Consider the following 14,712-nt stretch of genomic DNA (forward strand, 5'->3'; position numbering starts at 1 on the left):
AGAAATTTGTTTGAGCATAACAGATATATCATACAAAATAGTGTGAAAATTACGAATTAACTATGGCACAGTTTTATGCAAAAATGCTGCTGATCAAAAGCAAATGCTAAAACAAATTTATTGTCAATGTTAGAATCAGTTTTAAAGAAACCATCTTATTTTGCGTATCAGTTTCATACTAGAAACGAACAGTAAATGAATGTGCAACAAAGCAAGAGGATCCTTTTTCTTTCCCCCTTCCCCTCCCCTCCCAATGCCACCCCTCCCCTCCCCTCCCATTCCAAATTAGTACTATTTTTTTCCAAATTTTGTGATATTTTTGATATGGTCATCTAGATGACATGTCCACAGTATATAAAGATACCAAATATTGACTCAGGGCTTCAACCCTTACTTTATCATTTATCACATTCCTTTGGTTATTTTCCTTGTCATTGTCCATTAGTGAACGTATACATGATTACTAAGTTCCCGTTAGAGTAGATGAAAAATGCATGTAAATATCATGTTTGTACAGTTAATTACAAAAATATGTTAATACCATTCATGCTCATTTAATTCTGTAATAACAACATACTTAGTTAAAATATTTTTACTGAAATATAATCCAATTTTTAGGCAAACTAGCCAGAGTAATTCTACAGAAATTACTATAATATATAAAAGTACTAGTTTAAACTAATATCTATTGTAAAATTATGAGAAAAGGATTTGGAAATGGCAAGGGAAACATTATTTTAAGGGTTAAATTATTTTTTAAGATTATTCTTGAATATATTATTGGATAAAGAAGGGGTTTTGGATATCTGAATAGTCACTGAAACTAATGAAGAAAAAAACTGAACTATAATAATTTGTTGTGAATTCATAGATATAAAAATTATAATGTTCTTATGTTCTTTCTTCAAACGATTTCTTATACCTCTTTGACACTGTGGTGGCATGTTGGTGTTTCCCTCTATTATTACTGGCATCCTTGCAGGTCCTCGCAATCATCCAAGCATTTATTATAATGTACTTTTATGATGTAATTTTCAAAACTGTGCTGACTATATTTTCACACACAACTTTTTTTAATACATTCACAAGGTTAATAATATTTGGCATGTGTACATTATTTACACAGGCCATCATATGCATCTGGTCTCTTTCAGATCTCAACACAGACAGTCAGTTACCAATTAATTAGCGCACAGTGTACTGCTCATTAATAATCATCTTTGGTCTCACTATCTTTGGTCATTGTCACAGATGTTATCACTATCTAGCAGCTAGACAGTGCATCTTTTAATCAACTTAAAAATTACTGCTACACCATCCACTATACAGTTACGCAGAAACATAAATCTTTAACTGTAAATTAAGAAAATGCAACAATCAATAACAGCCAGCTTTAGTTTTAATTACTGCAAATATATATAAGAGGCAGTTTGGAAGCTATTTTAGGCTAGTTCATGGTGAGTTTGAATGGAGTAAAATATAGGCCCAAAAATACAGGATAGTGTACTGCAGACGATTTAGTACAGGTAACAAATCAGAACATGTATGACGATTTATCCAAATTTCATGTCCGTGAGTTTGCTCCATAGTATAGTGACTGACTGTGAACCAGCAATTAATTTCATGAACTGTGTTAATCTTCTAATAATGGCCAATGCTTATTGTGACAACACGATCAGAATGTGAACAGTGTTATTTCCAATAGTTACATTTGCTGTGCACATTATCTTTGTATCAATATAACTGTTATGACTTCAAGGACAGTGATTTAAGAACTTTGTACAGTGACTGTGTTACACATACCTTGTCACATGTGAACTTTCGAGTCACTCCCATGTTAGGTTATTGCACATTAACAATCGCATAACAGGACATCAAACAAGTGTAGTATGTAGCTGTTTAGCTGTATGTAGCTATTTAGCTGTACATAATTTAAACAGATGAAATTCAATTTGCCATAAACTGCAGTTCAATCAACATCTAAGTGCAATTAAAATGTGTGAATGCAAATCTGGTGTGGACCACATTATTAGCAGTAAACTGTCCCCACCACCAACTCTTCAGCCACATTCAATGGAGGCAAATATACCAAATGTACTTTAGTACATGTAATGCTTACACTACTGATGGAGGCCAGTGTCCCAGCACCAAAAATGCCTGAGTTGATTTTATCAAGTATGAAAACAACAAATGTTTCCTAGAGGTGCAAAAGCAACTCTTCATATTGATGACTTACATAAGTCTTCTGGGTTACTTCAATGAAAAACTACATCAGAAGAGGCCTAATCTGACTCTCTTCAGAAAAAAGAATTTGAAATACAAAATGTTGGGACTTACAACCAATACACTAGATTTGGTACACACTGAACCCCTCTTATTCCCATATGCAAAGAAATTTCTGATTGAAAATGTTTTGAATTCAGTGACGATGTGTACAGACTTTCCAGAATCATACTTCTGTGATGGAATACACTCACTGTATAAATATTAGCAATTTGACACAAAGTCACTTTTTTATTATTTTATTTTCTGGTAACTAGTTTTAGCCATGCCACCATCAGACCAGATTGTTGTTGCAGTGGCAGTGCAGGCACCAACGAAATAGTGGTCTGCTGTACTGGATATTAGTCAGCTGTGTAAACAAGACAAGTTGACACAGTCCCCTGGTGCCTAATACAGAAACTGCTACTTCATTGCTGCCTTTGTTGCCACCAAAATAACATTCTGGTCTGAAGAGAGCACAGCTGAAAATGGTTACCATAAAATAAGATAATGAAAAAGCAACTGAACCGTGTCAAGATTATTGATTTCATTTCAGCCACTGCAGTTTCTAAGATGTTATTTCTACAAGGAAAAGTATTAGATGAAGTGAACTGGCCTAAAGTGGAACTTCATTGAACAATAAGTGCATTGTTTAACCTCCTGATCTTGCAAACTTCTCCTGCATCTTTTTCAATGAAAACTAGTTGTTCAGATACATATAGAGGTAAATATGGTATTAAGCATAATAAAAGTCACAGAAGACAGCAAAGAGTCAGCATGTTCACAAATGCTGTGAAATCTGGATATGAAGACTTTATCTTTTTATGTTATTTCTTTGTTTTTCTCTTTCTTCTAGAATTAAGAGATGAAGTACTTTCATCCATTTAAATAGTTATATTTTCTCACATAATATATTCAATGTGTTCTGAAAGTTCCACATTTTTTCCCTCTTATTACATATGAGATGTGTTACATTCAGTTTTGAGAAGTGTGAATAGTACCCTGTCTTAGTTGATCTGTTTCTTGATAGTCAACTATTACGGTGATGATGATCATATTTTTTTGTAGGATACTCAAAACTGGACTCCTTAGTACCCATACTAAAATATTACAAAACAGGTGAAGTCAAAATTTATAAAACTGTTTACAACAATGCTTAAAATTGTCACTCTATTCTCAAAGATCTGTTGTTCTTGCCATGGTCTTCAGTCTGAAGACTGGTTTATGTAGTTTTCCATTCTCCATACTACTCTGTCCTATGTAAGCCTCTGCATCTTTGAATAACTAATGCAACTTACATCCTTCTGAACCTGGATACTATAGACCTACGTGATTAAAGACTGGTTTATGTAGTTCTCCATTCTCCATGCTACTCTATAATACGTAAGCCTCTACATCTTCGAATAACTAATGCAACTTACATCCTTCTGAATCTGATTACCATAGATCTACAATATTGTAAAGAAAATTTATAGACATGGTCAAGTTCCACAGTCTATATACCTTCATCAGTTTAATGCATATTAGCAATGCACTCAGAAATAAAAAAAATGGGACAGGTATGCAGTATCACTTCTCTTTGACACTCTGATACATAGGACTGTGTAACACCACATGGTTACACCTCCTGTGACCTTTTTACTTAAAAAAATAAAGATAAAATTCCATACAAATGGTCAAACAATAACAAATGAATAAATAGAAAGGTGGCTGGGTTTATAGACAGGGAGTACCAGTTCTGGAGAGTTGAGTAGTCTGTTTTGGTATCTTCTTTAAAATAAAGCTTTTTTTTTTTGAGTGTTTTTATAAAAGTACACTTTGTTATGTGGATATATTAAATGCAAGTAAAATAAATGTAAGTTATTATATGCATGTAGAATTGAATTAGACACATCCATCCACCAACATGTACCACTCCCTTCCACTCTGATGGCAGCAACAATATGTCATAGCACAAACTCCTTTAGACACCAAAAACACTGGGTACCCATCATGATCCATGACAGTTCAACTGACCAATCACAATTCACAGAGATCGATCAGAGGGACTTCATAGCACTCTCATCCCACTTGATGGTATCCTAGATGTGCTTAATAGGGCTAAGATCAAGTGAGTCTGAGGAACATGTAACAACCCTTGGCTGTTTCTCAAATAATTCTAGCTCAGTTCACCAACTGGTGAGGATATCAATTGTCTATGTGATACTGAAGAGAAACAAATGGATGCAAATGATCAGGCTGTAGGTTCCTGTCTTCAATGGTGAATGATGATGGCTGACATGTCAGAGCCCGCATTTTATCCTGTGATTACATCTCCTTTGCAATCACATGAGAGCAATGTACTGCCAGAGTACACTGACATCAATGTCTACCAACATGTACACTAAGTTATCTGACTATATTATCTTGTTTCATGTTATGCACATCCAATAATTGTGATTCTGCACTGTTTCTAATTCTTGTGCTCTTTGGTATCTAATGAGCACAGGTACATGCAAGGGATGGGGGTCAGCATCTTCTGTATGCTACACCTTGAAGATGGCTTGGATGGTATAGTTGCTGACAGACTATTCTTGTCAAGCAATGAAATGCTGGTGATTTGCTACACTGTGGCCCTTCTATCCACTGCTACTGCCAAGCATCTGGCCAATAACAAGTTTGCTAACATTTCATCCCCACAGCACACTGAACTACTTCATCCACCATGCTAACAGCGGCACTCTCTCTCCAACACAACAGTTATCACCAACTCAGTTGTTTAAAAATGTATTTATTTCAGAAATGTGAAAAAAAACAAGAACTTAACCTAAAGGAAAAATTATAGCTTATATTTTTAAAAAGAGCAACATATTCCTCACCTTTTCTAGTGCTGCCTGTGGGTTGTGCTTGGGTCCCAAGACAAAGACATCTTCTCCAACTTTTAATGTACCACTATATACCCTTGCAAATGCCATAAATACATCTTCACTTTCTTGCCCACCAGGTTTAGTGTCTTCAACTTTAATGTCCTCTGTACCCTCTTTGTTCTTTGTTTGTTGTGCTTCAGTGTCACTTAGCAGCCTCATTCCTTCTGAATCCACTTCTAGAAAGAAAATCACACAACTCAAGCTCTAAACCAAATTTAAGAAATTTGCTGTGTAACAGAGCAGAAATTTTCTGCAGAGTATACAACAACACTGTAAATTTTACTCAGGAGTCACATAACCAAGCCAGTTTTCAACAGAATAACAGAGGAAAATGGGCAGACATTGATACTGCAGATGAGAGCCAGAAACTGAAGAAGCACTAACAAGCAGATACAATTTTAAGTCAATGCTAATATGCAGAAAATACATATTTTCACTGATAATTAAACATATATGACATATGCAATGGAAACAGATGGTGCAGCTGTTAGAACTTCAAGTTTAACACATATATTTAGGAACGACACAACAGCACATATAAGTCACAGAGTAAGTTGACCTGTGTACAAGTCGGCATTCGATTAAACACTGAGTCTCAGTCTAGCGGCCGCTGGTCGGCTGGCCACTTAGGTGGCGCAGCTGCTGCATGGCTGGCAGACAGCGCCGCACGTAGAGGACGTGCGTAATTGCGCGGCGGCACTTTAAATAATCGGCGAGTCACAACACTTTTCCCCCCTTTGAAATTGTTGCACTGGTCGTGATGGAGGTGTCCTGGAGATGGCTAACATCCATAGGCGGTGTTTGACTCGCCGTAAAGTCTCGAGGAGGAGGCTTCCCGTACGGACGGAAGTGTCCCCGATGATAACGGGTCGAGATGACAGGAGACGTGGGCGATGTATCAGCGTCCGTTGGAGGAGGAGGCGAGGAGATGTACTCTGACAGAGGATGATCCTCCGGTTCCTGCATGGGCACGTCTCCTGCTGGCGTCCGGTCTGGTGCTGGCATCGCGATGACGGTGAGAGGGCTGCGTTGTGAATATTGAGAGATGCCAAGATCCCGAGCATCAGGTAGAGCCAAAGGTGGTGTGGTGGCATTCGGAACAGGCGTTGCTGGCACCCGAGGCCGAAGCTGGTCCGAATGACACACTGCAACACCCGTGTCTGTCTGGATTTCATACAGGCGTCTGCCACAGTGTCGTAAGATGCGGCCCGGGCTCCATTTTGGCCGCCTGCCATATCCCCGTACCCAGACGACGTCATCGGCGGTGAACCGACCAAGTGAAGGCACCCGCGGCCGTGAGGTGGGAGGCCGCAGAAGATGAAGTAGCATGCGGGGTTGTCGGCCATGTAAGAGCTCAGCCGGGCTGTGATCGCCCATGGGGGTGAAATGGTAGGACGCCAGGAACTGGAGAAGTGCATCATCAGCAGCAGAAGAAGTCAGAAGTTTCCGCATCTGAGCCTCAAATGTGCGGACCAGTCGTTCAGCCTCACCGTTGGATTGTGGATGGAACAGCGGGGCCGTGACATGCGTAACGCCGTGACGAGCACAAAAATCCGCAAAGTCGGAAGAGGCAAATTGTGGACCATTATCAGTAACAAGAGTAGAGGGGAGGCCTTTCAAAGAAAAAATGCGGGCGAGAGCACTGGTGGTTGCTGCGGTGGTAGGTGACGTGCAACGGACAATGAAAGGAAAGTTAGAGTAGGCGTCAATTACGAGGAGCCAATAAGTACCTAAAAAGGGTCCCGCAAAGTCAGCATGAATGCGCTCCCAGGGCTTCTCAGACGAAGGCCACGGTGACAAAGAAGACTTCGGGGCAGCGGCCTGTGACGCACAAGGGCCGCAGGCAGCGACCATGTGTGCTATTTCAGAGTCGATGCCAGGCCAGTACACATGACGGCGCGCCAGAGATTTTGTGCGAGACACACCCCAGTGCCCCTGGTGAAGGAGGCGCAAGACCGAAGCACGCAAAGACGCAGGTACCACAACACGCGGAGAAGCAGTGTCAGTGGAAAGGAGGATAACACCATCCCTACCCGTGAGGTGGTAGCGCAAAGGGTAGTAGTTCCGCAACGGATCAGAAGTCTTAGCGGACGGGCGATCTGGCCAACCCTTCCGAATACAGCGTAAAACCCGGGAGGGGGTAGGTTCAGAACCCGTAGCAGCCGCCAGCCTGTCCCCAGTGATGGGGAACCCGTCCACAACCTGCTGCTCAGCAACATCCAGGTGGAAACACAAAAGTTCGTCCCTATCGAATGCCTGATCAGGACCCATGGGAAGGCGAGACAAAGCATCAGCATTCGCATGTTGAGCCATCGGCCGGAAATGAATCTCATAATTGAAACGGGTCAAGTAAAGAGCCCAACGCTGGAGGCGGTGTGCAGCCTTGTCGGGAAGTGACGTTGATGGATGAAACAAGGAAACAAGTGGTTTGTGATCCGTAACAAGATGAAATTTTGAGCCATAGAGAAAAATACCAAACTTATGAAGAGCATAAATGATGGCCAAAGCTTCTTTCTCAATTTGAGAATACTTTTGTTGGGCATCCGTGAGCGTTTTGGAGGCATAAGCGATGGGCTGTTCCGAACCATCAGAAAAACGGTGCGCAAGGACTGCACCGACCCCGTATTGAGAGGCATCTGTGGCAAGAACAAGATGTTGGCCAGGTCGATAAGTGGCCAGGCACGGGGCCTGTTTCAGCATAGTCTTTAATTTCCGGAAAGCCACATCACATGACGCGGACCAGTGATAAGGCACGTTTTTATGCAACAGGCGATGCAACGGCTGAGCCACCGACGCCGCAGACGGTAAAAACTTGTGATAGTATGCTATTTTCCCCAAGAAGGCCTGCAGTTCCTTAACAGATGTAGGTCGAGGAAGGGCATCGATCGCAGCGACAGCGTGTTGAAGCGGACGAATACCATCCCGAGAGAGTTGAAACCCCAAGTACGTGATAAATGCCTGAAAAAATTTTGATTTCTGAAGATTACACTTAAGACCGGCAGTCTGTAAGACACTAAAAAGTGTGCAGAGATTTTGAAGATGTTCTTCAGTGGTGGAGCCAGTGACAACAATGTCATCCATGTAAATTGATACACCCAGGGACAGGGAGCAATAATTGTTCCAAGAATCGCTGAAAGACAGCAGGGGCGCTAGCAACCCCGAATGGCAAGCGTTGGTATTGATAGAGGCCGAAAGGCGTGTTAAGGACCAGAAACTGCCGGGAAGCAGCGTCGAGAGGAAGTTGATGATAAGCTTCTGACAGGTCAATTTTAGAAAAATACTGTCCTCCAGCGAGTTTAGTGAACAGTTCTTCAGGACGGGGCATAGGGTAGGTGTCGATGAGGCATTGAGCATTTACAGTGGCTTTGAAATCGCCACAGAGACGAATATCACCCTTGGGCTTAGCAACGACGACGACAGGAGAGGACCACTCACTGGAAGTGACAGGAAGCAAGACCCCTGACGCAGTGAGATGATCCAACTCCCATTTTACCCGATCACGAAGGGCCACAGGAATGGGCCGAGCCCGAAAAAACTTAGGCCGAGCAGTGGGTTTGAGCGTGACATGAGCTTCAAAGTCGGTCGCACGGCCTAACCCAGGAGAAAAAAGAGACGAAAATGTAGTCAACAAGGAATCCAGTTGAGCATAAGGAATAGCGTCAGAGACAATATTGACAGAGTCATCTATGGAGAAGCCAAAAACGCGAAAGGCATCGAAACCAAAAAGATTTTCTGCGTTTCTCTGGTCGACCACAAATGTGGGAACAGTGCGAACGACGGACTTGTAAGATACCTCAGCATTAAACTGTCCCAAGAGAGAAATCTTCTGTTTATTGTACGTCCGTAATTGCCGAGTGACAGGGGACAGGAGTGGAGAACCCAGCTGAAGATACGTCTGAGAATTAATTATAGTGGCGGCAGAACCGGTATCCACTTGCATGCGAACATCTCGACCAAGGATTTGGACAGTGAGGAATAACTTCCCTGAAAGGGAAGAAGTGCATTTGACAGACAACACAGAATCAGAAACAGTGTCATGTTCATGAACATCATGTATGCGGTCAGATTTACAAACGGAAGACACATGACCTTTCTTTTTGCAATTGTGACACACAGCCCAACGTTGGGGACAATCCTCGTGTGAATGTTTCGTAAAACACCGCGGACATGAAGGAAGTTGCCGGGGATTGTGCTGCAGTTTCGTAGTGGGTTGTATACGGCTAGGCCGATGCCGCGCGTGGGAGCCTACTGCGGCCACGTCGGCCGGCTGGGATGCGCCGCACACGTCGTCAACAGCGCACAGAGGTTGTATTTCCCCGACGTCACCCCATGCTTCTATTTGTGCCCCAGCGGCGCGAGAAATTTCAAAAGACTGCGCAATGGAGAGAACTTCATCTAGAGTCGGATTCGCCAACAGAAGGGCACGTTGCCGAACTTCTTTGTCGGGCGCCGACCGGATAATAGCATCCCGGACCATGGAATCGGCATAGGATTCTTTGTGAACGTCAGTAACAAATTGACACTTTCGACTGAGGCCGTGAAGTTCAGCAGCCCAAGCGCGATAGGATTGATTCGGTTGTTTTTGACAACGATAAAAGGCAACACGTGAGGCTACCACATGCGTTTGCTTTTGAAAATAGACAGACAGAAGTGAGCACATTTCAGCAACAGACAAAGACACAGGATCCTTCAAAGGAGCCAATTGCGACAACAACCGATACATTTGAGGTGAAATCCAGGACAGGAACAGAGACTTATATGGTTGTTCGTCCGTGACATGAAATGCCAAGAAGTGCTGTCGAAGACGTTTTTCATAATCAGACCAGTCTTCCGCCGTCTCGTCGTAAGGTAGAAAAGGAGGTACAGCCAACAACGAGAAACGCCCCGCATTTGATGCCGCGACGAAATCGCGAATCGCCGCTGTTAGAAGCGTTTGCTGATGGCGAATCGCCGCCGTTAGAAGCGTTTGCTGTTCAAGGAGATTTTGCAAGAGTTGCTCGACAGTAGCCATGGAACCCTGTGAGACAACGGTGAAAAGGAGAAATCCACTACCTCGTCGCCAATTGTTAGAACTTCAAGTTTAACACATATATTTAGGAACGACACAACAACACATGTAAGTCACAGAGTAAGTTGACCTGTGTACAAGTCGGCATTTCATTAAACACTGAGTCTCAGTCTAGCGGCCGCTGCTCAGCTGGCCACTTAGGTGGCGCAGCTGCTGCATGGCTGGCAGACAGCGCCGCACGTAGAGGACGTGCGTAATTGCGCGGCGGCACTTTAAATAATCGGCGAGTCACAACAGCAGCAGTTAAGACAAAAGGAGGAAATTCAAATGACTTCCCATATTGATTTACGTTTCCACAGTTCACATATATCAATTTAGACAGTAAGATGTCTTTGTACATACATAAAATAATAGCATACATCACAAAAGACAGCTCAGAGTGGACTACAAATGCAAGTGTAAACACCCACAACACATGTAAACACTCATAACACACAGACAAAGAACAATATATGAAGTATACCCTGCCATCTGACAGTGTTTGAAACAGTACCAGGTATTAAGCTACTAAGAAGTCTGCCTAGAAACCTGCATGATAGTAACATGACACTAACTTTCCAAAACAATATGCTAACTTTCCAAAACAATTCAAATACTATCAGGAGCAAAATGAATTTTATGATGTTATAGAGTATCTACAAATTTAAATTTGTGTATATTGTTTTTCATTAATTAATTGTGTTAGAGGGTGTAATCAAAATGGTTGGTCCTTTGGAAATAATAATGAACTTTTCTGTTTTGACATGTTCTATATTACACCTATGTTTACTGTACACAACATCACAGGATCAAAGATTCAGTTAAATTCAAAACACCATTGCCATTTAATGTTCCCTATTTTTGGCCCATATGAGTCATTGCTTCATCTACTGACTTCATTGTCAAAGAAACTTTAAGTCATAACAAATTCTGTGCAAAGAAATATAAAATCAACAAACTACAGAAACAAGAAAGGTAAGATTAAAATGTAATGCAACAACTTTGATCAGAAGTCAGGAAATAATATGCAAAGCAAATAAATAAAGGAAGCAAGATTGGTATTTGGCCTTAGGTTGATGACAATGACATTGGAGGGAGCACAATAAAAGAATATGAAACGTGTAAAGACTATGAAGAAAAGTCTAAGTGTTCACAAAACTACATGAAATGATAAGAAACATGGTACGAAGTTAACAGTGAAGTTAGAAATGATAGAGAGAGGGAAGGAAGAAGGAACTGAAAAATATTTTTCAGGGAGGATACTAATAAACAACTTTCCAACTTACGAAAACATCTTGGTGAATGCATGGGAGATGATAAAATTATGGCTATATTTAGTGGTATAATACATATTTATAAAGGTACGTTGAAACTCGCCCGGATAGCCAAGCATGTTGAAGTACTCACTTCCACGACATGGGGAGGCACACCAGAATCTACCTTACAGATTAACGTGATGTGGTTTATAAGCAGTTTTCCACATCCACCTAGGTATGTACTAGACTGGTTCTCATGTCCCGCCTCAGAGATACGACACGCTAACACTTTAAGAAGCAATCCCACATCTGACCATGAGATTACACTAATTGCAGGCACAAGGGGTACACAGATTACTTCCAGAGATGGAGTCGGCAGCATTTTTAAAATACTTTTGGGAGTGGTGATGCCATCATAATAACCTAAATAAGGGATGATTGGTTCTCTGTGAAGTTGAAAAAGGATCATACCAGTCTTGATATGGTGTTGGCTGGGTAATGGGTACTGGAAGGAGGAAGGGAAGGTGTGGTGTCACCGCCAGACACCACACTTGCTAGGTGGTGGCTTTAAATCGGCCGCGGACCATTAGTACATGTCGGACCCGCGTGTCGCCACTGTCAGTGATCGCAGACCGAGCGCCACCACATGGCAGGTCTCGAGAGACTTACTGACACTCGCCCCAGTTGTACGGACGACTTAGCTAGCGATGCAACACTGACGAAGCCTCGCTTATTTGCAGAGAAGATAGTTAGAATAGCCTTCAGCTAAGTCAATGGCTACGACCTAGCAAGGTGCCATAGTAATTGATAGTTATCGTATGAAGCATGTCTCATCAAGAACGATGTATACAAATGATGGATTAAAGTTAAGTATTCCAGAAGCTACGTACTTTTCTTTATAGCATTCATTACGTATCCTGTTTCAGACCTCACGCCATCCTGCGTGAGCTAGTAGCGTGCATTTCGGCCTTCTCTAGCTATATAACAGAAGGAAAGGTATGTTCAAATCTGGTGACTACAGAGTGATCTGTTAAACTCGTTCTAAACAAAAACTGTAAAATGTGATTCCAATGATAGCATAATGCAAAAGTAACTGGAAGTAAAGTCTGTTGCCTGCAGCTTCAGTAAATGACACAGATTGACACTGAAGTTAACCTGCATTTATGTCCTACAAATCTATGAATACAAAGCATTTAGTACACTAGTAAATAGTAAGGAAGGGGAATCTCCATATGTTCAGATGTAGACAATAGGGATTATAGGCACACAAAAACATTAAAAGTTTACAAATGGTTCAACAGAGATGCACTGAGATAAACCTGTGAAATTCTACTCCAGGTTATGAACCACCTCACTTATTCTCATAAGAAAGAGGAACAAATGAGAAACAGTACACTACAATGGATGTAAGTAAACTAATCTGATATCAGTTTTGAATTTTCCCACCACAATTTTATAGGATAATATATAACATTTTTGTGCATGAGGAAATAATCAATTGGGTTAGCATAAGGCACATAAACAGGACTGAAAACTTTGCCAGGTTACAAATAAATCATTTTTACACACGCACACATTCTCTCTCTCTCTCTCTCTCTTCTCTCTCTCTCTTTCTCTCTCTCTGTATAGTTACAGAATGCCAGCTGAAGGCACAGTGCCAGGAATGCAGCTCTGCAGCTTGACTGGGGTGGGAGGTGGTTGTGTCAGGTGATGGAGTGTCCTTTCTTTTTGCCATCAAACCCATCATAAAAGAGAGCCTTTGGGGATGTGGGATGAGTCAAGTTACACAATAACAAGCAGTAGCAACCACTGCTGGTTACTTCTGTAAAGTATATTAGCAACAGATTATGACTAGTATGAATCCTATCAAACTGATAATTATAGTAATTAATCCTAGATTGTTTAGGGGAGAAGGGAGGTGCAAAATAGAAGCGAAGTTTGTGATGTGGTAGATGGCTGGAAGGGAGGCAGCAAGTGCACAGAGTGGGAAGCAGGAAGAAGTGATAGCACTTGCGCAGGATAGGAATATGACATGGGTACCAACACTACTGAGTTTGTGCAACAATGGCAACATAGTGGATTTGGAGGAGGTGTCAGAACAGAGAATGTCGAGACTGGAGGGCGAGAGGGAGGAGATTCGGGTGTGGATGCAGAATGAGTCAAGCAGGGTAGGGGTGGGTTTGGGGCAGGTGTGTAGTGGAAACTGTGGACAGGAATGAAAGATACAATGCAAGGACAGCTCTCATCAAAGCAGTTCAGAAAAACTGATTTGGTGAGAAGGATACAGATGGCACAGATCATAAAGCAACATTTCAAATCAAGCCATTGAAACTGAATAGCACTTCATTCCTTATATATCTAATTAGATCCTCACACACACTGCTTCTCCTTTAAGGGGAAGATATACAAACAAATGGCCATGGGCACCCACATACCACTGACTTACACCAATTTTTCTGTGGGCTCTCAAGAGAAAACATTCCTTGCCCCAAAAACTCCAAACCCCCTTGTCTTGTTCATGTTCATTGACAATGTTTTCCTGATCAAGGTCCAGAGTCAAGAAACACTATCCTCATTCCTCCACAGCCTGAACACTTCTCCCCCATTTGCTTCCTGTGGCCCTCCTCAGTCCAATGTGTCACCATACTGGATGTTGTCACATTTATGTCCATATTAACAGTACACCTACATTTTGATAGCTGTCGTTCCTTCAATGTCAAAAGACACTTTCATATATTCTGGCCATCCATTGAGTGCAGTGATAAGAATTCTCTTACCCAAAAATGTTGAAGGTCTCACTAAGATCTGCACAGACAGGCATTGTCCACTGAGCCCAGGTCACTGAAAGATTTTCCATGCCATATCCTCTAATCGCTCAACCACTTCCAAGGACCAGCTGCAAAGGAGCACTCCAATCATCATCAGTATCACCCTGGACTGTAACAATTGAACCCCATTCTAAGCTGGAGCTTTGACTACTTACCATTATATTTAAAAAATGAGGAATATGCTACCCACAGTCCTATCCACCCCTCTCAAAGTGCTGTTCCATTGCCCACCCAATTTCCACAATATCCTGGTTCATCCTCATGCCACACCCACTCTCGTCTCATTGTCACATGGGTCATATCCACATAGAAGATCCAGGTGCAAGGAATATCTGATATGCCCAGCCAGCACATCGTATTCTGGTCCTTTCACAAGTTATCCTATCCTATCACAGAGTGGGTCACCTGCGAAA

At 41.9% G+C, this 14,712-nt stretch overlaps 1 protein-coding gene across 1 annotated transcript in view; it reads right to left on the minus strand.

Moving 5' to 3' along the window:
* LOC124622526 (elongation factor-like GTPase 1) overlaps positions 1-14,712 on the minus strand; it is a 590,349-nt gene that overhangs the window by 474,363 nt on the left and 101,274 nt on the right. The window contains exon 11 of the mRNA XM_047148257.1: positions 5,121-5,344. Within this exon, the coding sequence (XP_047004213.1) occupies positions 5,121-5,344 (224 nt within the window). The remainder of the gene's footprint in view (positions 1-5,120; positions 5,345-14,712) is intronic.

Source organism: Schistocerca americana, chromosome 7 (genome assembly GCF_021461395.2).
Source record: "Schistocerca americana isolate TAMUIC-IGC-003095 chromosome 7, iqSchAmer2.1, whole genome shotgun sequence".
In the NCBI taxonomy this organism is placed as follows: domain Eukaryota; kingdom Metazoa; phylum Arthropoda; class Insecta; order Orthoptera; family Acrididae; genus Schistocerca; species Schistocerca americana.